The sequence below is a fragment of the Orycteropus afer genome, unplaced genomic scaffold, assembly GCF_000298275.1.
Source record: "Orycteropus afer afer isolate SDZICR_OR568_19922 unplaced genomic scaffold, OryAfe1.0 scaffold00521, whole genome shotgun sequence".
NCBI classification, from domain to species: domain Eukaryota; kingdom Metazoa; phylum Chordata; class Mammalia; order Tubulidentata; family Orycteropodidae; genus Orycteropus; species Orycteropus afer.
The window spans coordinates 1,554,052-1,580,756 of record NW_006922108.1 but is presented as its reverse complement, the minus strand read 5'-3'; the positions used below and the strand labels follow the sequence as shown (position 1 = coordinate 1,580,756).

Sequence of the window (26,705 nt, the reverse complement as noted above, 5' to 3'; positions counted from 1 at the left end):
CAATCAAATGCTTTTACATAGTCAATAAAACACAAGTAAACATCTTTCTGGTATTCTTTGCTTTGAGCCAAGATCCATCTGACATCAGCAATGATAGGCCTTGTTCCACATCCTCTTCTGAATCCAGCTTGCATTTCTGGAAATTCTCTGTCAATATACTGCTGAAACCATTTTCAAATTATCTTCAGTAAGATTTTATCTGCATGCCATATTAATGATATTGTTTGATAATTTCCACATTCTGTGGAGTCACCTTTCTTTGGAATAGGTACAAATATGGATCTCTTTTAGTCAGTTGGACAGGTAGCTGTCTTCCAAATCTCTTGGCATAGCCAAGTGAGTGCCTACAGTGGGGCATCCATTTGTTGAAACATCTCTATGGATATTCGGTCAATTCCCAGAGCCTTATTCTTCACCAATTCCTCCAGTGCAGCTTCAGCTTCTTCCTTCAAAACCATTGATTCTTGATCATATGCCACCTCCTTAAATGGATGAACATTGACAAATTCTTTTTGGTACAGTCACTCTGTATATTCCTTCCATCTTCTTTTGATGTTTCCTGAATCATTCAATATTTTGCCCTCAGAATCTTTCAGTATTGCAGCTCAAGGCTTAATTTTTTTTTCTTTGGTTCTTTCTGCTTGAGAAATGCTGAACCCTTTTGGTTTTCTAACTCGAGGTCTTTGCACATTTTATTATAGTAATTGGCTTTATCTTCTTGAGCTGCTCTTTGAAATCTTCTGTTCAGCTCTTTTATCTTGTCACTTCTTCCATTTGTGTTAGCCACTATTCAGTCAATGGCAAGTTTCAGAGTCTCTTCTCACATCCATTTTGGTCTTTTCTTCTTTTCTCGTCTTTTGAATGACCTCTTGCTTTCTTCATGGATGATGTTCTTGATGTCATCCCATAATTCTTCTGGTTTTCGGTCATTGGTTTTCAATGCATCAAATCTATTCTTTGGGTGGTCTCTAAATTCAGGAGGGATATAATCAAGGTCATATTTTGGCTTGTGCGGACTTGTTTTAATTGTCTTCAACTTCAAGTTGAACTTGCATATGAGCAGTTGATGGTCTGTTCCACAATCAGCTCCTTGTTTTGGCTAAAGATGTTGAGCTTTTCCATGGCCTCTTGCCACAGATGTGGTCAATCTGATTCCTGTATACTCCATCTGGTGAAATCTACTTGCATAGCCGTGGTTTGTGTTGTTGAGAAAAGGTATTTGCAGTGAATAAGCCATTGGTCTTGTAAAATTCTATCGTGTGATCTCCAGCGTTATTTCTGTCACCAAGCCCAAATTTTCCAACTACCACTGATGCTTCTTAGTTTTCAACTTTTGCATTCCAGTCACTAGTAATAATTAACACATCTTCATTGTATGTTGATCAATTTCAGACTGAAGAAGTTGATAAAAATCTTCAATTTCCTCATGTTTGGCTTTGGTGATTAATAAGTAAATTTGACTAATAGTAGTATCATCTGGTCTTCCTCATAGGCATATGGATGTTATCCTGTCACCAACAGCATTGTACTTCAGGAGAGCTATCGAAACATCCTTTGTGATGATGAATGCCATGGCATTCCTCTTCAAATTGTCATTCCTGGCATAGTAGATGATATGGTCATCTGATTCAAAATGGCCAAAACCAGTCAATTTCAGCTCACTAATGCCTAGGTTATAATCTTTGTGCATTCCATTTCATTTTTGACAACTTCCAATTTTCCTATATTCTTACTTCATACATTCCATGTTCCAATTATTAATGGGTGTTTGCAGCTGTTTCTCCTCAATTTGAGTCATGACATGTCAGCAAATGGAGGTCCTGAAAGATTTAATTTATCCATATCATTAAGGTTGTTTCTACAATGATGAGGCAGGTCTTTCCCAGTTGGATTTTGAGTGCCTTTTGACCTAAGGGGCTTGTCTTCCTGCACTGTGTTGGGCAATGTTTCTAGGCTATTCATAAAGTTACCCAGTAATGTATCAGACAGTGTTTCTCTGCTATTCAGAAGGTTTTCCCTGGCCAATTATTTGAGAAGTAGATGGTCTCTTCCTTCTTCTTAGTCCATCTCAGTCTGTAAGCTGCCTTGAAACCTGTGCATCATGTGCAACCCTGCTGATGTTTGAAACACTGGTGGCACAGCCTCAAGCCTCATAGCAACACGCAAGCCACCATGGTACAACAAACTGACAGACAAGTTCATCTCCCTTAGCTGTTTGAAACCTCTCCACCCTCCCCTTACCTGGATCCTGCCACCATGTCATCCTCGGCTTTCCCTCCTCCCTGCCTTTAGGGTGAGGCCTATCTCCCTCTCCTTACCTGAATCCTGCTGCCTCGTCCCAGCTTTCCCTCCTTCCCGCCTTTTGGGTGTGGCCTGTCTCCCTCCCCTTCCCTGGATCCTGCTACCTTGTCCTCCTGCCTGGTTCATAATGGGTGGTAAAAAAGTGATTGCTATTATTATTATTATTGCATTTGGTGTACAGTTTATGATGAAGCATATTTTTACCATATTGTTTATTATTACTTTAGTTCCCTTTTATACTTGACAAAGTATTTTCATATACATCTGAGCCAAGGAGTTCTAGGAGGTTACAGGTCAAATAGAATTTTTTCTCCATTTTAAGAATGAGGTAATAGAGAAGCCTTGAAGTTCAGTGACTTACAGAGTCACACAGCTTATGAATACAGAGTCAGGGCAAAAATATTTTTTAAAAAATTCAGAAAAAAAAATGTAAAAAAAATAAAATAAAAAAGCCTGGTCCACATCCAGGTTTTAACACTTCACTTCCATTTATTCATTTATTTATTTTTTACTGTTTTGGTTCCTGAATCATAATAAGGTGAATAAAGTCTCCTCATTTTTATCTTTATTGTTCCAGGTTGGGTTTGCTATTGAGTCATTGGCTAAATGCACAGATCACTGAAATGTTTGGACACACTGCTATAGACACTGTCATCATCTGCTTTTTGTTCTGTTGAGTGAGGTTTTCCCTTTTTTTCTTTCTCTTTCAAGAACTAATGATGAAATGTGCTTGTAATCGTGTCATCTCATCTGTCAGCAGAATTTACCAACTTGCTGTAATTGTTCTTCTGTACATTCCAAAAGAGTGAGGAATGATCAGAGATTTTTGTCTGTCCACATGAATATAAAACCAATTATTTGATCCATGTTCTGCCCACCCTACCTCTGCTTTAGTTAATAAAGTATGGGAACAAAATATCTTTCTTACCTCCTTTTAATGTTCCTATGAAAGAAAATTGAGCATCTGTAGAGGAGAGAGCAGTTATTAATATTGTTGATAGTGAGACAAAAGGAAAAATGAGAGGGATGTGCCAAAGCTTGGAAAATTACTAGGCATAATGCAATATTGGCATGAAGAACCCCATTTTATGCCTGTCTGACCAAGGATTCATCAATAACCATACCTGATTAATTATCAAGAGATGGCCAAAGAAACTATCGGAATAAAATTTTCCCTTTTGGATGAGGAATGGACAACAGCACCAGCAGTACTGTTTGTGGTCTGTTCCTTCCTTTTGAGAGCTAGAACCCTGGGAGGTGGTGATACTATGTGTCAGCAGGCAGTTTGTGGATGACTTTCATCTTTCAGGTTAATGACAGTTGAGCTGAAAATCTTACACTGATGAACTATCTTCCCTTTATGGACCATCCTCACCACCTTTTGAGCTCATTGTTGCAGAATCAATAGGATATGATGGTTTAGAATATTGAGTACAATATACTTGAATTAGAAGTCTTTGTGCATCAGTTTCTTTAGTGGTAAAATGGAGAAAACAATGTCTATAACATAAGACTGTTATGAGCACTGCATGGGTTAGTGTGTGTAAAGCACTTAAAGAAAACAGTGAGAGGCAGAGGTGAACATTTAATGCATGTTATCTACTACCATTATCATTAGGATGGGGGAAGTGTTTCTGGATTTATGGATTCATTCTTACCTTTTTCCTGATATTGAGGAGTTTCTGCAGGTCCGAAGGTGTAGGGACAATGAAGTCTGGTAATTGTGGTCCAGCCAGTGTCTCCTGGAACTTACAGCCACCAAAAGAGATTGGAAAGAATCTTGACATAACTTTAATCACTTTGGATCTTGATCTAATTCTGATCATTTTGAAAAAATCCCCTAGCTCCAGTTCTTGTCTAATTTATAATTTTATTCTTTTTTAAATCAGCAAACAAACAACAACAAAACAAACAACAAAGACAAAAGCCAACTAATGAAGAGCAGTGTGTTTTCAGTCAAACAAACGTGTGTTTTTTCCAAATTCTGGTTCTATTACTAACTAGTTCAGGGACATTGGGCAAGTTACTTACTTCTCTGAACTTTTGTTTTCTCAACTCTAAATAGGGAATGATCCTTATTTCATATGTTATTTTGAGCTTAACTGATATCTTCTATGAATTATTTAATCCTTAGTGAGTGCGTAGGAGCTCTGGTAATGTAGTGCCTAAAGCACTTGACTGCTAACCAGAAGGCTGGCGGTTCAAACCCACCAGCCACTCCTCAGAAGAAAGGTTGGGCAATCTACTTCTGTAGTTATACTGCCACGGAAACCCAAGGAGGGGTCACTATGAGTCAAGTCTGACTTGATGGCACATAACAACAACAACAACAAGTGAGTGTGTAGCAATCAGTAGTTTCACTTAAAAATTGTTTTTTGAATTAATTGTTTTAAATATCTTTAGTGATAATGATAGCACACATTTTTAAATATCTCCTATGTACCAGACACTATACAGTGGACATTACTTATTCTTCACAACAATCAATTAGTGTCATTAGCCTATTATTAATTACCAGCATCCATGCCAATTCATAGCTGAGAAAACCAGAACCAAGTGAAGTGAGACAACTTTTCTAAAGTGTTATCTTTTTCTGGAGTCTTATTTTCAGAATCTGTACTTGTAACCCACACACTACATGGCTTAGAGACCAAATCAGATATCCTGTCAAGCCTAGCCACTGGCCTGGAGGTGATCAGTCTGTTCCCTTATTGATACTAAATAAAGAGATGGAATAGAGCAGGAGGGATGTTATAGAAGAATTATAGGTACAGATTTTGTTGGTGATAGTGACTTTCAGTCTTATCATAAGCTTGCATGTGTGCAAATAATACACACATGTAATTTTTCTTGAAATTGGAAAATATGTCATATTAAGAGTTAAACTTAGCCTTGAACAGCTGTAGGAACAAATAATAAACAATTTTAAAAAATATATAAATTAGAACATTTCAGTTTTTCTGACTCTGTTTCAGCCAATATCCACCCACATAAACCAGCCTATGCTTAAATCATATATGCTGTTTTCTGTGGGCTGTTTAAGATTTGAAATAGAAAAGTGCATGGATGGGGTGAAGGTCATCAATTGGAAATATGCCAGTTTTCCTATTTTCTTTCTTATCTTTAGACACCAGAAGAACTGGAGGATGATTCTGACTTTGAGCAAGAAGATTATGATGTGCGCAGCCGGACAAGTGTCCAGACTGAGGATGACCAGCTCATTGCAGGGCAGAGTGCACGGGTGAGTGGACATTCAGGGCTTTCGCTTGTTGTAGAGGGGCTGCGTTCACCAAACTGACTGGAGAATTAAAAAAATTCTGAATTTCAAGGGCTTGAGATCTCAGAAGTTCAGGGTTCAAAAATGTATGCTGTCACTTTGGGTATTTTTTATAGCAAGTCACATTTTATATGACTGAAATAACCTGAACCACTCCTGATTTCATCCAGCCCACCTCCTTCTCTATCACTTGAAATGTAGCATAAATGAAGCTCATGGTGTATGGTGGGTATTTTTTGGGGTTGATCAGATAGCTAAGCAGCCAGGGGACCCAGGAATGCCCAGATCTTGTATTGGCACAGTCACCATTTTTCTGCTTCAATTCCCTCAGCTTTTTAATAGCACATGATGCAATGACAAATGGGAGATCAAAGTACTACTTTATTACTGGCAGAACTGTTGCTTCATACATCACCCTGTGTTCTCTAATAAACAAAACAGCTTCTTATGATGTTGGTTCAGGACCATCAGAGAATAGATGAGATATTTTTTTTATTTTTGTTTTGCCCGTGATACCTACCTGTGGCCAAAGCAGTATCCCTAGGTCTGTCTGCCATATGCTAGAAGAAGATATTATAGAGACACATACTAGAAATGTGCTAGCATAAGTCATGAAGCAGAAAGCATCAGTGAGAACACCAGCTCTTTCTGACCTTTGGATGCTCTGTGATGCTGTCCAGTGGCACAAATCATCCAGACAATCCTAGGATCTAACCAATCAGATTAGTGCAGGCTACATGCAGGTAATCAAGGTAGGTGGCAGGAGATGAAATCTCTGCATAGTGGAAAAGAAGATGAGTTTCTCTTCCCTTTAAAGGCTCAATTTCCTTATGGTAAGAGCAATTAAAATATAGTATAAATGAGAAGTAGATATTCTAATGCTCTATGTTTATTTAAGAAAAGATTAAGTATAGGAAGCATGAGGTTGATGAACAGGTGGTAATTTAGGATGGTCATTGAGAAACCCTGGAAAGTTATAGAGTAAGAATTGTGAAAGAATTTATGACATTTACAAAGTCTCTGGAGGTAGAAAAAAAAAAAAAAACTATTAAGGGAAAAATGCAGGGATTTTTTCTTTATTTTTGCTTAAAACAGAGAAGAGCCTCACACATACACAACCACTGCCTTTGAGTTGATTCTGACACATTGTGGCCCTATGCCACTATATATGATAGAGTAGAACTGCCCTATAGGGTTTCCAATGCTGTAAATCTTTAAGGACTAAGACTGCCACATTTTTCTCCTGCAAGTGGCTTTGAACTACCAATCTTCTGGTTGACAGCCAAGCAATGTAACCACTGTGCCACCAAGACTCCTTCAAAGAAGAACCTGTTTCTCTTTAATTTTGTGACAGAGTTCAGGAAACTACTGGAGTGAAATTGTAGTAGTAATAAAAAGAGCCTTAGGTTAGCATTCAGATGCCTTAGGCCCTACACCACCAGCGCTCCCAGGGTCCCCAGAGACCTTAAAAACTGAATGACATGTTTGACTTGCCTTTGGGGGACAAGAATGTGTGAAAGGCTGATTTATAAAGGATTTTAGCTAAGCATTAGTCTTCTTTAGTAAATAGCTGATTACAGATTAACATAAAAGAAATGCAAAGAAATTGCTCTGAGCTTCAGTTTCGTTACTTGTAAAATGTGAATCATAAACTTACCTCATAGTATTTTTTGCACATTTAATACTTAATATTTGTAAAATAATCAGTGCACTATCTGACATATACTATATGGTCAATAAAGGATGGCTCTGATAATTATCATATTTTGTAAAATAAATTTCTTCTGATCAAATGCCAGTGATAGAAATGTATATAAGGGGGCATGGGGCACCTATTTAAAAAATTCCTTTTGGATTCTCTTTTATCTGGCATAATGGATAAAGCATTTGACTGCTAACCAGGTCAGTGGTTCAAACCAAACAGGTGTTCCACATAAGGAAGAATCTTTACCTTAGTAAAGATTTACAACCACGGAAACCCATTGAGGGTTGCTATGAGTTAGAATTGACTGGATAGCAGTGAGTTTGGTTTGCTCAAAAAGGTTTAAAATTGGGAAGTTTGTTAAGCATGGAGTTTTCTAAAGCAATGTTGGCTTAACACAAAATTAATCAATCAATTCAGTTCATCTTCAAAATTAAGTAGAAACAGCATTATAACTTCAGTGACAAAGGGTGAGCTTGAGTAATTCGTTCAAACGCCAATCAATTCAAAATCAATTTGATTAACTTACTGGAACTCAGTGTAGCTGCAGCCTCGTATCCATTGACTAGGGAGATCTGGTGGTGTACTGGTTAAGGCATTTGGCTGCTAGCCAAAAGATTGATGGTTCAAAGCCACTAGCTGCTGTGCAAAAGAAAGGTGGAGCAGTCTGCTTCTGTAAAGATTTACAGTCTTGGAAACCTACAGCAGGTTGCTATGAGTTGGAATTGACTGATGGCAGTGAGTCTGAGATCCATTGACAAATTTTCTCTAAGGCTAAGACATGTAGTGCAAACCTTATCTTGCTTTATAATCATCATTTCTTAAAAATGGCATGTTCAGTCCCATATTTTAGGATGAAGCATAGAATCTTGGTGTGTTTCCATTTCATGCATGTTACTTATATTAGATGCCATGTCAATGATAATGAGTTTAAATGAAAGTCAGAGGGCTCCTGTCTACATCATCTATTATTTCTTTACCCTATTGTCATATTGAAAGAATTTGCAGCATGAATTATGGATATGGTTCAAGGTGATAAGAGTGAAATATTCCTTTGATCCAACACTGGCTAGCTTGTCTTTGAGGTCCATCATATGATCTGTAGCATTAACTTGTAGCAGATAGCATTAGTTCCTGAGTCAATCCATTTTAGCCTGTAATTACATGATGACAAATCAAAGACCAAATCATAGAATTATGGCAATTAAGTTGGAAATAAGAGGATGCATTGAATGGCTGAGGTGACAATTGATTGAACTTTTGACAAGTGAACTCTGTTAACTTGGTCAAAATCATAAAAGAAGCAAAAGTTGACTTTGAGAGAGGCAGTTGCTCTTGCCAGCAGCCAAACCTTCCTTGTTAATAGCCTTATTTTGTGTTCTCATTCAGAAAAATTCCTCCTCTCTGCATATGGTAAATTAATATAAAATGAGACTAAGACAAGAGAAAACCTTTCACAGCACCTCACCATCATTCTCAAATTTTGGAATTTCTTATTCATTTTATGTGTCACTGCCTTGCTGCTTGTCTACAATATTTCAAATGAGAGAGGAAGAGAGAAAAGAAGATGGGGAGAATAGATGGTGGTGATCTGCTAAAATGTGGAGATGATCATACCCTTTGATCCTAGAAATGACATCTTTGAAACTGTTACTTCATGCATTGACATAGTTAACATTGGTTAGCAATAACTCTTGGGCACTGAACCTTGGTTATAGGGTGTATAATTTGGAGTCACACAGACCTGATTTTATATATGGGCTCTTCCAAACTGTGTAGACTTAGGGCAACTTTCTTAACCTTACCGTGCATAATCTCATTGTATGTAGAAGAATACACACAGCATCCTAACACAGAATGTTGTTAGGAGAATTGCATGATAAAATGCATTACGCCATATAAGGATTGTCATATAATTTTGTAATGATTATTATATTAGTGATGAAGATGATGATGATTGTAGCTTGAAGTAGTAGTCTATTAGAAGATTGGCCAAATAATTTAACCTGAAAGAACTGAATAAGCAATAATGAGAGTTTTACTTGAATTAATGGAACAATTTACCTCAATTTTCCAATTCACTTCACAGCCTGAGACTGGTAATAGACAAAAGATCCATTCCTTAGCCACTTATATTTGTTATCCAACCTTAAAACCAAGTGAGGAGAAAGGGACACTTTGACTTTTAGCTCCTTTATAAAATTCTTGTACTTGACAACTTAATGTTAGTCACTTGCTATATCTTAAGAGAACAATACTTGTTACTTTGGGGGCCCATAGACTTCCATTAAATAGGTAGAATTTATAAAATTATTCACAAAAATGGGTTAGCTGTTCAGAAAAAAGGCAAGGAGCCTGGAAGGCGGCGATAATAATCCTAATGAATTTATGTCTCTGTTATCATCAGATTTTGGGCTCCAGATCAACAAATCTGAATTGCTGTGCTTTGCTATTGTGAATAAAGGAAGCGGAAACCCTCAGACTTCCCCTGGTGATTACATCACACAAACAGAAGGCTGATTTTTCCCATTTCCTTTTTGCCATGAAAATGATTATTCTCCTGTTCCTTTAGTTTGAGGGAATGAGCAATTGCTTGTTATGTTTTATATTTAATTTGACTTGAATGGAGCTAACCTCTGATTTTTTTTTTTTTCCTAGCTACAATAGCTTTAATGTGTTAACATTTCAAACTGCTGAGTTATATTGATAAGACCTAATTAAAACTCATGTGTTGAATTTTAATTTGATTAACTTGCCAATTTTGCAGTTTGTGATCTACTGTTTATAGATAACCTTTTTTTAAATTCCAATTTCATAAAAGGTCAATTATAAATTTTTAAAAGCCAAGAATATTTAAAAAATATTTGGTAAAAGGCTCTGCTCATCAATAGTGACACAAGCAGGAGCAACTATAAGGACACTTGCACCCAAGACACACATCATTAAGTGCATTATGTGGGTCAAGCACCCCCAGAGTCAAAATAGTATCTTCCTTTGCAAATCTGTTTCAAAGGAGCCATTTTCTCTTCAGAATTGTGATTAAAAAAAAAAAAAAAAAAATGTCAGTTCTGGTAACTTCTCTTGAACTATTACTTAAAAACCAAAACAAAACAAAACAAAAACAAACAAACAAAAAAACCTCACTGCTGTCCTCGGATCTGACTCATAGTGACTCCTCCTTGAGTTTCCAAGGCAGTAGCATAACAGAAGTAGATTGCCCAACCTTCCTTCTGAGGAGTAGCTGGTGAGTTTGAACCGTCAGCCTTCTGTTAGCAGTCAAATGCCTTAGGCACTACACCACCAGAACTGTTGCTTCAGTGACTGGAAAAAAATGTTTTACACAAGATCTGAGCTTCTATTGTTTAGGATGCTGAGACTTCTACCCTAAAAAAAGCATATAGAAAAGTCAGAGTTTGGACAGTTGGAGGAATTAATTAGAGATTAAAACAAGGCAGTTGGTACTCAAATGCTGCATTTTATGATAAAAACTCAAGTGTTATAGTTGACAGAGAAGTGTATGCCCTTCAAGGCACAAACTAGCCCTTTGGGACGATGAAAAGTGCATTGATTTCCACCTGGGAATTGGAGGTCTGCTGAGTAAGTTTAAGATTCTTCTACTGTGCAACACCTAGTGAATGATTTAAACCATGCTAGATTATGACCTGCCAAGACTAAGTAAATCACAACTAGTTCTTTTACATGAGGAGGGCAAATGAATTCAAGGCACCATTAGTTAGTTTATCAGGAAAGTAACTATACATATTTAATTTCTATAAATCCAGATGTATTTCATATGCAGTGTAATAGCTCCCTTGTTAGTAATATAATACTACAATTTTGAGTCTATAACAAAGTATTTTGTATGTTAAGAATATTTCTAGTGTTTGAAAATTTTTTCAAAGTATATTTTAAATACATTAACTACAGTATTTTTACCAGTTTGACTTTTTAAAATATATTGTAATATATATACATATGTATATATATATATGTATATATATATGTATATATATGTATGTATAGAGACATACATATGTGTGTGTATACATATGTAGATACTCACATACTATATACTGTCACAAATGAACATGAACATGGCTTTGTATTGGTAAGAAGATGTATCTGGGCAATTATCAGTCCAAGACCACATTTATGCAGATCAGACAAAAGTGCCCCTTCGTCAGGGCAGATAAAGCCTATCACCAGGATGTATATCCTGGTGGTCAGCACTTGGGATTCCTGAGGCCCTTGCTGTACTTAAATAGGGACTATGGTGCAGTGTGTAACCTGCATGGCTGTGTATTTTGAATCAGTTGATGCAATCTTACACAATGGCTAAGAATAACTTTAGCAGACCTGGGTTTGGATCCTATTTATACATGTTATGAGTTGTGTGACATTGGAAATTGAATTAATTATAATATGTAATAATATACATATTAATGAAATGGGAAAATAATTGTATGTACCTGGTAGAATAATTGAATAGATGAAATTGTATGACATAAGGAAAGTGTTTAGCATGGCACCCAGCATACATGTGTGTATATAAGGAATCACATCAAGAATCGATTTATAGATAGTCACGTTAGGTCTAGTTCTATCCCTTGTCTTTTAATCACAATTAGTAAATAAGGTAGAGGGAAGGAATAAATGAAAATTAAAGGGAGCAATGATAATAATATAATGTAAAAATAATTACATACATATTTACTTTTATTTAGTCTGGATAACACATTTACATTTATTATTTCATATTCTATCTACCATAATCTTTTACTATTCCTACAGTCTTACCTGGGTGCAAAAACAAAACAAAATCCAAGAATCTGATCCATGTAGTGCTGAGGTCTTAACCCACATGAGTGACAGAGCCTGGTCCAGCCCACTTTTGCTGACCACTCATCCTCTAATATTTCTGTTAAACCTCAGTTGCCTCCCCCTGACCCCAAACAATTCATGCACATTGGCAGGAGTTTTACAATTTAGGAAGCAGTTTTCTTGTATTATTTTACTTGCTCATGAGAAAAAACTGTAGGGCCAAAGAGATATTCTCTGGGTCTCCTTTCTGGAGAATGAATAGATCCTAGAATAAAGGAGATGGTAGCGTTGAAGTAGCGATCCACCCACTCCTGTCCCTAAAACAGGTTGCACAGTATCTGTGAGGTGATGTGAAATATTTCTCTCAGGGCCAGCCAGATACATAAATGGTGTTTAACAAATAGTTCTTCCTCTTAAACCTCCCTTTACCTGACACCTTTTAAAAATCATCTTTTGCTTTTAAGCCTGCACTTTATGTCATCACACCTTCTCTGCCTAAATACTCAGAGGCTCTAGAGGGAGTCATAATCACTACAGGTTTTCTATGGAGAAGGAGAAGGGCTGAGAATTAGGCAAGCCATCCCTACAGATGCCTGGGGTATAGGATTCTTGTATGGCACCTAGCTGGACTCCTTCATTAACACGCATAGAAAGTCTTCCTGCCCCACCTCATTTGGATGCTCAGACAATGCTTAAAATTCCTCTCCTTTCCAGCAACAGAAGGCCTTTTTTCTTTTTCCCCTTCTCTGAACAGATTTCAGTGTTGAAAGAGGTGCATTCTTTCATCTGGTAAAAGTTTGCAGGGACCAAATATAAAAATTGTCAAGAATAGATTCTTTTGAACAAACATATGTCATCGAACTGACAGAGAAGTTCTGTTGCTGCTGTGTGCATGTACCTTTGGATCTCTCTGTAGTTTTCATATATGGGGGTAGAGAAGGAGGAATTTGGGGACTTTGCCAGACTGTACTTTAGCAATTGCTGGGATCGGGAAGACGTACTTCCCGGCATGGCCAGGCAACCATAACCCTTGTCAGTGCCTAGCTTTGCCTGACTTTGTTGTTCACAGGGGCCAGAGTCAGCTGACAGTTTGCCGTTCCTTTGTTGTCATTAGTCATGCTTTGTCTGTAACCCACACAGGCCATCATGGCACAACTACCACAGGAGGAGAAGGCAAAAATAGCTGAGCAGGTGGAGATCTTCCACCAAGAGAAAAGCAAGCTGGATGCTGAAGTGGCTAAATGGGATGACAGTGGCAATGACATCATTGTGCTGGCCAAGCAGATGTGCATGATCATGATGGAGATGACGGACTTCACAAGGTGAGGCCCAGGGACAAGGAGCTGATACTTTTATTTTTACATTCAGAAGGGTAGTAGAGTGTATTAGTGTGTGAATGTGTGCTGAAAAATTCAATTATGCACTGAAACTAGGTGATGGTGTTATAAAATGTACATGGATAGGTCAAAAAGCAGGTAGGTCTTTTTGGCCAGGAGACCAGGTCAATTTTTGTAATTGTTATTGTTGTTGTTTGTTGCTGTCCAGTTGCCTCTGACTCATGGCAACTTTATGTGTAACAGAACAAAATGTTGCCCCATTCTATGCCATCTTCATGATCACTGGTATGTTTCAGTTATTTTTGTAATTAGTATTGTTTTAATTATGAATGCTAACTCAGTCATAAAATCAAATCGCAAGAGAAGAATGACTGATCTTTGGTGTACAATCTTGTGTAATATGGCTAAATATTATTTTGAAAATAAAGTGAAAGATTTATTGACATGCATTTGGGAGAGTATATATTTATACATATATATGTACATATATAAATAAAATATATTTTAATGGTAACTAGTAATGTAACATTAGCTTCAGTTCATAGCTTCCATTTACACATGAACAGCAAAGTTCAACCACCTAAGACTCCAGAATTTTGGCAGGGAAATTTAAAAGTAAGTTTTAGTCCATTTTTCTCTGAGCAGTAGTTTTGATAAATCAGGCCATTAGCCAACACTTTGTCTGGATCCTTTCTTCACCAGAGTCATTGCTATTTCTGCCATTGCACTTTAGTCTCTTCTTTAGTGGAGGTGGCATCTCTGCTCCTCTTATCACACAAAGAGCAAACCAAGGGACAGCAAAGCTCAATGAAAATATCCCTGGATTTTGACTTAGAACCTCAGGTGATTTGGGATAAGTCTCTTATTCTCTCTGTTCTTTTATTTGCAAAACAGAAAAATAATTGTTGTCTTATCAAATTTACAAGAGAGTTCTAAAGTCCACAGAGGTCATGCAAGTGTAAACTATGCTGCTCTACAAATATAAGCTATTACTTGATTGTGGATATTTATTTTTTATGGATAACACAGACACACACAAACACAGCACATACACAAAAGTGTTTTAATGATTCGAGATGAGATTTGTTATTAAAACTATGGAAGATATATAGGAATGTCAAAACATCACCTGGATGACAGTTGTTTTTTTTTTTTTTTTAATGGGTATGGAATGCATCCCATAAGAAAAGGCTGGGATTAATAATAACAAACAAACAAACAAACAAACAAGCAAAAGACACAACTCGTTGCAGTTGAGTCAATCCCAACTCATAGTGAGCCCTCCTTGGGTTTCAGAGGTGATATCACTACAGAAGTAGACAGCCCAATCTGCCTTTCAAGGGGTGGCTGGTGGGTTTGAACCATCAGCCTTCTATTTAGCAGTGGTTATAATAATAATGGAATATCTCTGCTTCATCTCCTTTACCCTTTACCTCTAGATAATATGTATTAATGACATTGGTTGGCTCTTTCTCCAAATATTTTTAAATTGTTTTTTACTTCAGTAGAATGACTTTAGTGTTATGGGGGTGACCTTTGGAACTTTTAAATGTCATCAAATTCATTAGAAGTTTAAATTGTGCATTAAGTTAGTCTTTGTCCACTGCACAGATTTCTTTCACAAAAAAATAATAGTTAAAAGTCTGAGCCATTACTCAAGCCTAATTTCCTACAAATCAGACTATCATGGCAGGCCCAGTCATTCCTCTCTGAGGCCTGCAATGACTTAATTTGCTTGCTTTCAACGTTTTATTAGTACTTTATCTGATGAATATTATGCAATCCATTAATAGCATCACTTGAACAAATAATCTCATTAGTTTAGAGTGAATAATGAATCTAGTCATGTTGCCAGTTCAGGTCAAGAGAATGTTTTATAATGTTCTGGATTATATATAACTATGGTCAAGGAAGAGAAATGTATTTATGCAGTCTTGTTAGATGATGTTAAATAAAACAGACTTTCTATTAGTCAAAGTGTAGTTTTAACAGTGAAAGCAATGGCACTTCAATTTCCTGGGGAAATGATTTCGTATACGTAATAATCTTACTCAGTGTTGAATAATGAAATGTCTACGATGCTACTTGTTATCATTTTTTTCCCACTACCTGATGAGTCTTCTTTTGCCCCTTTGTGGGGGCAAAGGGAGGATTACTGTAATAAATGAACAGAGAACCAGAAGAAGGTATAATTTAGAAATGGAACACAGGACCCCTTGGCTTTGTTGTTGCCTCTCATTGCAGAGCCTTTTCTCCTTTAAAGAGGCAGCCTGGCTTGTGCCTTTGTTTGTGGTCTCTCACCTAAGCTCACTTCACTTGATCATGTACATTATTATTATTATTGTCCTTGAATTTTCTTCCTCAAGGAGGAATAATTTCAGCTCTACACTCAGTGGATACCTACGTAATACTTTCTTTTATATGCTGAAGGTACCATGGACTGCCAAAAGAACTAACAGATCTGTCCTGGAGGAAGTGCAGTGGAGATGCTATAGCTGCTTGGGAATTGAAACTTAGCTACTCCACCCAAATTATACGTTGAAAGAGCATTTGGGTGCAAATATATCTTTGCATTTATTTCTGGTTGTTTTGTCTTTTCACTAGCTAGTTCATTAATTTGATTCAGTAATCTAAATGGTAGCCACTCTATTATTATTAAAATTGGAGAGGTTCTGCTTCATTATTTGTGTAATAACTTCTTCACGGAGGTTAAAGCTGATTATGCTTCATATCTTTTCCCTGTTCACTTCAATCTCGTGGACAATGGCAGAGCACTGTCTTGTAAGGGCAAATTCATGCTTCTCTTGTCAGTTTTCAGAAACAAAGAGCATGTGCCAATCTTGTATCTCAATAAAAACATGTGTGCAGACAGCAGCAGTTCAGGAACAAAAATTAAGTTTAATTTTATAGCATGGGACAGAATTATCTTTTACGATCAGCCTTAAGTTCTGATTTTGAAAGGACAGGCTACAGGAAAGAGGATTAAAAAAAAAAAAAAAAACTTTCAGGAACAATCAACTCTAAAATATTAAACACTAGACATAGAAAACATATAATCAGCCCACGTTTCCCAAACTTCATCCCTGCCTTAGTTCCGACACTCAATTTCTCAGCCCAGGTACCACTAGACTAGGTTTTCAGCTCCCATTCTCCAGCCGGTCAACCCATGCCATTTCAGCCACTAAAGGGCAACCATCCAACTAATTTTACATGGAAACTTTCAGTAGGTCCTTTTTTCACAGAATGAGATAAAAATCTTTCTGTTTGCTGTTCAAGATCTACCTTTATTCACCCTAGCTTTCTATCTCAGTTTTCTTCATATCTATATTTCAAGTTCAAGGCCATAGTAAATTGATACTTATTTGAGTACTTCAACTTACAGTCCTGCAGTCTCAATTGACTGTTCACCATTCCTGAGATTCATTCAACATCTTTAGTAGGCTGTCTTCATATAACTTCAGCAGATTGGTGAAATGGTATTTCCCAGACATGTTTTATGAAGCCCTGGTAAATGAGAAGAATTTTACAGGGTTAAGTACAACCTGTCTGTCAGCTTGTCATACTTTAGTGGCTTTTGTGTTGCTATGATTCTGGAAGGTATGCCACTGATATTTAAAATACCATGAGGGTCACCCATGTTGGACAGGTTTCAGTGAAGTTTCTATACAAGACAGAATGAGGAGTCCTGACAATTTATTTCCAAAAATTAGCCAGTGAAAACCCTAAGGATTATAAGAGAACATTATCTGATGTTGTTTTTGTTGTTAGGTGCCATCAAGTTGTTTCTGACTCACAGCGAACCCATGAACAGCAGAACGAAACACCACCCAATCCTGCGCCAGCTCCATGATCCTCGCTATACTTGAGGCCACTGTTGCAGCCACCATGTCAATCCACCTCATGGAAGGCCTTCCCCTCCTTCGACGACCCTCCACCTTACCAAGCATGACATCCTTCTCCAGGGAATGGTCCCATCTGACAAAATGACCAAAGTAGTTGAGACGAAGTCTGGCCATCCTTGCTTCCAAGGAGCATCTCTGCTGCACTTCCTCCAGGACAGATCTGTTAGTTCTTTTGGCAGTCCATGGTACCTTCAGCATTCTTCGCCAGCACCACAACTCAAAAGCATCAACTTTTCTTCAGTCTTCGTTATTCATTGTCCAGCTCTCACATGCATAGAGGCAAATGGAAATACCATGGCCTGTGTCAGGCTCACCTTAGTCCTCAAGAAGACATCCTTGCTCCTCAGTACTTAAAAGAGTTCCTTCACAGCCAACCTGCCCAATGTTACACATCGTCTGATGTCCTGACTGCTGCTTCCATTGGCATCGATCGTAGTACCAAGCAAGGTGAACTCTTTGATAACCTCAATCTTCTCTCCCTTTATTGTGATGCTGTGCATTGGTCCAGTTGTAAGGATTTTTTTCTTCTTTATATTGAGAGGTAATCCATACTGCAGACTGTGTTCCTCAATCTTCATCAGTAAGTGCTTCAAGTCATCCTCACTTTCAGCAAGCAAAGTTGTATCATCAGCATATCTCAGGCTGTTCATGATTCTTCCTCCAATCCTGATGCCACGTTTTTCTTCATATAGTCTGGAAGTTCTCTGTCAATATACTGCTGCAACCGTTTTTGAATTATTTTCAGTAAGATCTTACTTGCATGTGATATTAATGCTATTATTCAATAATTTCCACATTCTGTGGGATCACCTTTCTTTGGAATGGGTACAAATATGGATTTCTTCCAGTCAGTTGGTGAGGAAGCTGTCTTCCAAATATCTTGGCATAACTAAGTGAGTGCCTCCAGTGCGGCATCCATTTATTGAAATATCTCAGTGGGTATTCCATCAATTCCCAGAGCCTTGTTCTTCACCAATTCCTTCATTGCAGCTTTGACTTCCTCTTTCAGTACCATTGGTTCTAGATCATATGCTATCTCCTGAAGTGGATGAAGATCGACCAGTTCTTTTTGATACAGTGACTGTGTATTCCTTCCATCTTCGTTTGATGTTCTCTGCATCATTCAGTGTTTTGCCCTTAGAACCTTTCAGTATTGCAACTGGAGGCTTAAATTTTTTCTTCAATTCTTTCAGCTTGAGAAATGCTGAGTGTATTCTTCCCTTTTGGTTTTCTAACTCCAGGTCTTTGCACATTTCATTGTAGTAATTGGCTTTGTCTTCTCGAGCTGCTCTTTGAAATCTTTGGTTCAATTCTTTAATCTTGTCATTTCTTCCATTTGCTTTAGCTACTCTCCACTCAAGGGCAAGTTTCAGAGTCTCTTCTGTCATCCATTTTGGTCTTCTCTTCTTTTGTTGTCTTTTCAAAATAATTCAAAATAATAATTCAATTTTTTTTTTTTATTTTGAATTATCTGACAGTGTAAGCTCCCTAAATTGGAAGGCAATCAAAGTACACAGTAACCATAATCGACTTAAGCATGCCAGGGATAGTGAAGATGGAACAAGACCAGGTAACCTTTTGTTCTGCTGTGAATTGGGTCACCATGAGTTTCAGAGCTAACTCAAGGGTAACTAACAACAACAATGATTCAAATGTCTTTGAAGACTAAGGTGCACCTTACCCAAGCCATAGTATATTCAATCACCTCATGCATATGTGAAAACTGGACAGTGAGTAAGGGAGACCAAAAGAGTTGTTGCCTTTGAATTGTAGTATTGGAGAAAAATACTGGAAATACCATGGACTGCCAGAAGAAGAAACAAATCTGTCCTGGAAGAAGTGCAGCCAGAATGCTCCTTATAAGTGATAATGGCCAGACTTCATTTTACCTACTTTGGTTATGTTGTCAGAAGGACCATTCCCTGGAGAAGGATATCATGCTTGGTAAAGTAGAGGGTCAGCAAAAAAGGGGAAGACCCTCAATGAGATGGACTGACACAGTGACTGAAAGGATGGGTTCAACTATAGCAAGGATTGTGAGGATGGTGCAGAACTGGCAGTTCTGTTGTACATAGGGTCACTATGAGTCACAGCCAACTCAATGGCACCTAACAGTAACAACAACAACATGCTATATCCCACTAATGGATTTTTACACTGAGTGTTGGTATATTACAAGCATGGATAGGCTTTAGAAAATAAACATTTCTAACTTTGATTTATCAGAACACATCAATTTTTCACATTCGTATGTATTACCTCTTAACAAAATAAATAATAATTAATTGGAAGAAGTAGGCAGTATAGATCTAAGGATAGCTGTCCATGACTCTTTTTTGGAGTGATTACTTCCTGGTCCAAATTATCACCCTTGTATAAGAATCATCTATGTCTGGAAAGGAGAAGGTTACATGTATCTTTATGAGAGACATTTCTACAACTTGATGCCCTTTCCAAGAAAGCTAAAACAGTGTACCAGATGGGACAATATGATTGTTCCTATCTTAAAGGCCAAAAGATTTCCCAAATAATTTTTTAAACCTCCAAATACAGCATCTGGTATGAGATAGGGAAGCATAGAGGGCTATAGTTTATAGGGCCAATTCTTTTTCAACTTGTCTTCCACTGATAGGAGGACTCAAACTTCTGACTCTTTCCTGGGCCTAATAAGTTTTGCTGTTGACCATTAGTTTCTTGCTTCAGTGCCCACTTCAAGTTGTCTGATGCCTATAGCTCTTTTATACCCATGCTTTCCAACACAACAGGCCAATAGCCACATGTGTACAGTTAAAGTAAAATTAAATGAAATTGGAAAATAGTTTGACAGCTTATTTTAAAATGAGAAATGGATTAAAATGGATTGTACCAATGTCATTTTCCTGTTTTTGATGTTGTACTATAGTTATATAAGACGTTAACATTGGAGAAGGCTGGTTAAAGTGTGCTCTGAGCTTCCCTATCCATTTCTTTGTAACTTCCTGGCAATCTATAATTATTTCGTGAAAACAAAAATTAAATAAATAAATAAAATTCAGTTTCCTCAGTGATAGTAGCATCATTTTAAGGGCTCAGTAGCTATTGGCTAGTGACTACCATATTGGACAGTATGGAATTATAGAATATGTCCATTATGGCAAATATTCTACTGGACAGCACTGCTGTAGACTTTCTGATCTTCAAAATTCACTTCAACCTATGTAATGATAATATTAAAAGAACACTCTAGCATTTTTACATGTATTGAATTCAGGGTATTCTTTCTTAAAGGTACTGATTATGATTCCAAAGTCATTACCCAACTAGTGATAAGGGCAAACATACACCCTGGCACACAGGATCAAAAAGAACTGAATAGCTTTGAACCCTCATCTCTAGAATTAATACAACAATCTTTTCTGTTTCTCTTGCCTTCTGTTCATGACTTAATTGGCAGTACTCACTTAAAGAAATCTTGGCCATGAAACTTTCTTAGAAGAATGTTGCATCATCCTCAGAACCATATACTACATATGCAGGATTTTTCTGATGATTCAAAGAATTGTCTTAATTCATTTACATCCTTGGATACTATGGGAGGTTCTGCTCTGTCCTACAGGGTTGTTATAAGTGGTGTCCATTCACGTTAGTGGATGTCTATCAGTATGTTGTTAGTGCTGGGGTTGTCGAGGTGGTTCTGACTCATAGCAACCACAAGTCCAACAGAATGAAACACTGCCCTGTCCTGAATCATCCCCAGTATCGTTGCTGTTGGAGCTCATTGCAGCAGCCATTGTGTCAATCCATCTCACTGAGGATCTTCCTCTTTTTCACTGATCCTCTACTTTACCAAATACCATGTCCTGCTCCAGGAACTGGCCCCTCTTGATAACATGCCCAAATAAGTGAGATGAAGTTTCACCATCTGCACTTCAGGAATATCTTGGCTATATTTCTTCCAAGATTGATTTTTTTTGTTGTTGTTCTTCTAGCAATCCATGAAGAATCAATATTCTTCACCAACACCAAATTTCAAATGCATCAGTTCTTCTTCAGTCTTTCTTATTCACAAATAAATATTAACATTTATTTTATGAAATATAACATATGTACATAAAAGTACATAAAAATCAATATGAAACTTAAATAATCAGTGTAAAGTAACCTGTGAGATAATTAGTGTAAATTAGGTGTAACTGCTATCTTGACTTTTTCCCATAATGGGTTAACTTTTGGGGATGAAGGGGAAGCTCTGATTTGTAGCATTTGCTGATTTCCACGGTTTAAATACTCTTATCATGGTTGATTTCAGGTTATCAACATGATGTCAATGGGTTTACCAAATGTCTGAAAATTTAACAACTAGCTTTTGTGAGTCTGTCTAAGCAAACACCACAGCCAGTTCCTTCATTTATCTGTTTCTGCTTCTTTATTTTCCTCTTCTTTCTCCTCCTTCTCTTGTTCCTCCCTTTCTCTTTCCCTTCCCCTTCTTCTTTTTCTTTTACTGCTTTACAATTTTACTACCTAAGTATATGCCTCTAAATATGTGGTTGTGTCTGAATGTTTCTATTTTTGTTTCTTCCTACTTCTCCTTTACCTCTTGAGTCATATAATTATTGTTTTCATTATTTCTGATAATGTCAATGCTGTGCTCACTTAATTAAAATATTTTGAAGTTTTCTTCCCTTTCCTATATTCTAGAAAACCTTAAATAACACTAATTATTTATTCTTTGAATGTTTCATAGAATTTCCATGAGAAACCATCTAGAGCCACTGATGTTTTGAGGAACTTCCTCTCTCTGCTAACATTAATTATTCCTTCCATGAAAATCAATCTGCTTAAGATTTCAAAAAGTTTCCCTCCTGGTCAGTTTTGGTAAAATATATTAACAAAACAAAACAAAACAAAAAATGATTTCACCCAGGTTTTCAAATACTTGAGGAAAATAGTGTTAAGATATTTTAAATTTTGTCTTTTCTAGAGGTATTTCACTTGTACCTTTTTTACTTTTTAATATTTTCATTATATATATATTTTTTTTCTTGATTAGGTAGATAGCCATCTAAGTATATCAGTCTACATCATTGTCTTTTTTGGGAGGCAGGGAGGGAAAACAAGTTTTGAGATTATTTCCAGTGTTTTTGTATTTTCTAATTTATTAATCTCTTATAATTTTATTAGCTTCTTCCTATTTCTTACTTGTTGAGTCAGATAATTCATTTTCATTATTTTTGCCTGTTGATGCATGTACTTAAGGGTAGCAGTTTTCTCTGAGCATAGCACTTAGCTGTTCTCATAAGGAAGCTCCTAGGAAGAAACATATATAGCAAAAACAAAAACACTAAACTGTAATTCAGGGGACATAGATTTTAGTACTGATTTTCTTTCTGTGTTATAGTTTCCTCTTGGGCTGGTGTTTCAGTTTCTTCAACTATAAAATGAGGAAATATTTGATGATCTCATATGTTTTGCTCTCCAGTCCTATAAATACACTCCAGTCACTAGCTAGCAACAAGAATTTGAATTTGATATTTGAATTGAGTCAATAATGTGAACTTCAAAATGGTAAGCATTTTTCCACCGTAACAATTTACCAGTGAGTCTGTGGCATATAGCCTCCAGGGAAATCACAAAAGAAATACGTCTAAACATGATTTCACTATACAATAGAGGCCTGTGCTTCGAGCAAACTCAGTCTGTACAAATAGCCTTTACTAACTTGAAGCTCCTGGGTGGTCAAAATGGTTATCCGACTTGAAAGGTTGTGGGTTTTAGTCCACCCAGAAATGCCTTTGAGGAAAGACCTTATGATCTCATTCCAAAAAATTTGCCACTGAAATTCCATTGGAGCACACAGTTGTACTCCGACATTCATGAAGTTGCCACAGGTTGTAACCAACTGTTGGTGACTGATTTGATTCTACTCATTTTGCTCACTGTGTCAAAATCAGTCAGCTGTAGAAAGTTATCACGTAAAGCTCTTGCAGAATAGTTTTCCTAATACTTTCAAATTCTTGAAATAAACACAAGGGTTCATTAATAATAAAAAAAAATCTGGGTGCAGCTCTTAGCAGTTTAAAAGTGAATGGTTACAAAGTAAAACAGATGAAGGCTAAGAGTAACCACAAATACTGTGTCAGAGTCAAACTGGAGATGTAGGTTTTGTAAATTCTGGAAGTTACTGAAAAATATTGGGGCAATTGTACAATGCTCTATAGGGTCACTATGAGTCAAAATCAACATGTTGACAATGGGTATATAGTAATTACAGCGTTATTAAATAGTGACAGAGTCTGTCTTCAAATTTTTCTTACCAAAAGAATAAAACAAAAGGAAGAAAAAGCATTATTAGGAATAATTTTTGAACGCAATGCTAAGGACTAAGAGCCAGATTGGCACAGAATCTTTAGCTCATCCACCTTACATGAAAATTCATATGTCAGTTCTCTGTCTGTATTTTAAATTAAATAGCAGGTGAAAAACTAATGTACTTTTTTTCATTTGTAAAGATTTTATTACAGCTTGGGTGAAAGTTTGCAGAGCAAATTAGTTTTCCATTCAACAATTTATACACATTTTGTTTCTTGAAAAACTAATGGACTTTGAGTAAGAGTTTATGTCATCATAGTAAAAGAGAAATATCTTAATCTTTGAATTTCCCTGTGTGTTTATACATTGATGTGAACTCAATTTACTTTGCATTTACTTAAGTAATGTAGCAAAATGCCATAAGGGAAATTGAACAAAATCCAAGTGTACCATTTATTTATTGAAAGACATTTTGCCTTCTAGCTTTATAAAATGCTATTATGTAACAATGATGATCATTGCCCATCCTATGGAACCTAATCTACATTCATACCTTCTGAGTAGTTTTAGTCCATACTCTTAACTGTAAGATTATAATTTTACAACCTTAAAAAAATGCATTGATTTTTAGATACACATAAGAAGACATAAGTAGCAATGCTGAAAAATTAAGATTATATTTAATTAATTATTCCTTATTCTTAAGAGAGGAAGGGAAAGCTATATCCCACCCTATATTCTGATTAAATGTTTCTGATGCAGCTTAATTTCCTTTTTCTGTATAATAAGCAATTAAAACTTTATAATTTAAAAATCCCAATATTTATAATATGAAGATCTATAAATATTATATATTCAGATTATATATTAAATTATAAAATATCACCTAATTAGAAACATTGGGTCATTCATTTAGAAGGCTAAAGATGTTTACTGTCGCATATTGTTCTGTGTCTTCCTTCAAAAGTCAGTGCTAGAAGCAACACGCCAAGGAGAATAAGAGCTCAACAGATTTCTGAAATTCTGGCCAAACGGTTCCTCATTTTGAGCAGGAGACAATTGTTCCTCAAGTTGCTAAAGTAGATTTAAAAGATATATAAATATATTATATGTACATATATACAAACTGTTGAATTCAAGTGGACTCCCATTCATGGGACACTATGTGTTACAGAGTAGAGCTGAGATCCATAGAATTTCTTGTCTGTAATCTTTATGGATGGCCAGGCTTTACTTCAGTGGTGCTGTGGGTGGGTTCAAACTACCAACTTTCAATTAATAGTTGAGTGCAAACCATTTGCACCATTCAGAGACTATCTGGATATAGACCCAAGCCATGGCATTTTCAATCACCTCATACACATAGGAAAGCTGGACAATGAATAAGGAAGACTAAAGAAGAGCTGATGCTTTTGAATTGTGGTGTTGGTAAAGAATACAGAAATTGCCATGAACTGCCGGAAGAACAAAGAAGTCTGTCTTGGAAGATGTACACTTGGACTGGTCAGACTTAGTCTCACATCCTTTGGTCACATCCTTTTGTCAGAAGGGCCCAGGCCCTTGAGGATATCACACTTGCTAAAATAGTGGATCACCAAAAAAGGGGAAGACCTTCAACAAGATGAATTGATACAGAGAATGCAGTGATAGTCAGGACTGTGAGGATGGCGCAGGATCTGACAGTGTTTCATTCTAGTATATAGAGTCACTATTACTCAGAGCCAACTCAATGGCACCTAACAACAACAACATGTGTATATATATTGTGTGCAGTCTAGTCAGTTTTTACTCATAGCAATCTAATATGATAGTAGAACTGCCTCATAGGGTTTCTTAAACTATAATCTTTATGGGATTACATCACTAGATCTCTTCTCATGAGGAGCTATGGTGGGTTCAAACCACCAAGCTGTTTGAACTGCTGACCATTCAATTAGCAAACAACACTTAACTATCGTGCCACCAGGGCAGGCTATCTATCTATCCACACACACACACACACACACACACATGCACACACATACATTGGTCATGGTTTGAAAAATATGGAAGACAAAGCATTTGAATTTATTTTGGCTAGATTCTGCTTTAAATTTAGAATCCATGGCTTTTGGAAGCTTGGATTAGATAATTGATAATTTTTGGCCAATTTTTCTGTTGCTTAAAATGAGGATGATTATACGTACTCACCATGGTGGTTATGAGACCAAATGAGGCAGTGTGCATAACAGCATAAAGCACATGGTGATTATTTACAGATTAAATTCCCCTTGTCCTTGAGGTGATCATCTTTTCTACTGAAGCACTGTTTAAAAATATAGAAATTAATGTAAAGGATAAAATGGGAGTTGACACGTCAAAAACAGAGAAAATAATCCCTAGACATGAATTGAAGTGGACGATTAACATGAAAAATGAAATGAATCAAGAAAACATTCAAATTTTCCCTAACATAGCCAGAGCTAAATTGAATACAAAACCAGAATCCTGGATAAGGGATTTGGTACATTTGTCTGTTTCCTGTCATTAAGTGGACTTCTAATTTTATTGTATATGTTGTTTCAGAGGCAAAGGCCCATTGAAAAACACATCTGATGTCATTAATGCTGCCAAGAAAATTGCTGAAGCAGGCTCTCGAATGGACAAATTAGCCCGTGCTGTGGCTGATCAGGTAATATAAGAGGGGAGACTGAGAAGATTCTGAGTGAAATTGTTAATTAGTGCTTGAGTTCTTTAATAGGTTTTATGCGTCCTATAAAGTGCCTCTAAAGAATGAACTGTGAGATATAACTAACATTTTACAAACTGGTATCTAACTCATTCTTAGACTGAGCTGATGGCAGTGGTGGGTTCATATGGCCATAAATTCCTTGAAAAAGAAGAGTACCTACTACTTAGGAGATGTAGTCCTCAACAAGTTAAAGATTATCCCAGTTGTCCTCATTCAGAAAGTCTGCGTGAAGGAGAATGGGAAAGAATATTGCTTCTGGATGTTTAATATTAATCTCACTTATCAATGCTCTTCATAAATGGGATTAATGCACATGGTCAAAAACCTCCAGATTTCGAGAGGTTCC

General features: G+C 36.7%; 1 protein-coding gene across 1 annotated transcript in view; it reads left to right on the top strand.

The window, feature by feature from the left end:
- The window catches only part of LOC103209732 (catenin alpha-2), a 457,184-nt gene that overhangs the window by 361,094 nt on the left and 69,385 nt on the right, over positions 1–26,705 (top strand). The window contains exons 7-9 of the mRNA XM_007955632.2: positions 5,429–5,542; positions 13,242–13,423; positions 26,194–26,299. Coding sequence (XP_007953823.1) covers positions 5,429–5,542; positions 13,242–13,423; positions 26,194–26,299 — 402 coding nt within the window. The remainder of the gene's footprint in view (positions 1–5,428; positions 5,543–13,241; positions 13,424–26,193; positions 26,300–26,705) is intronic.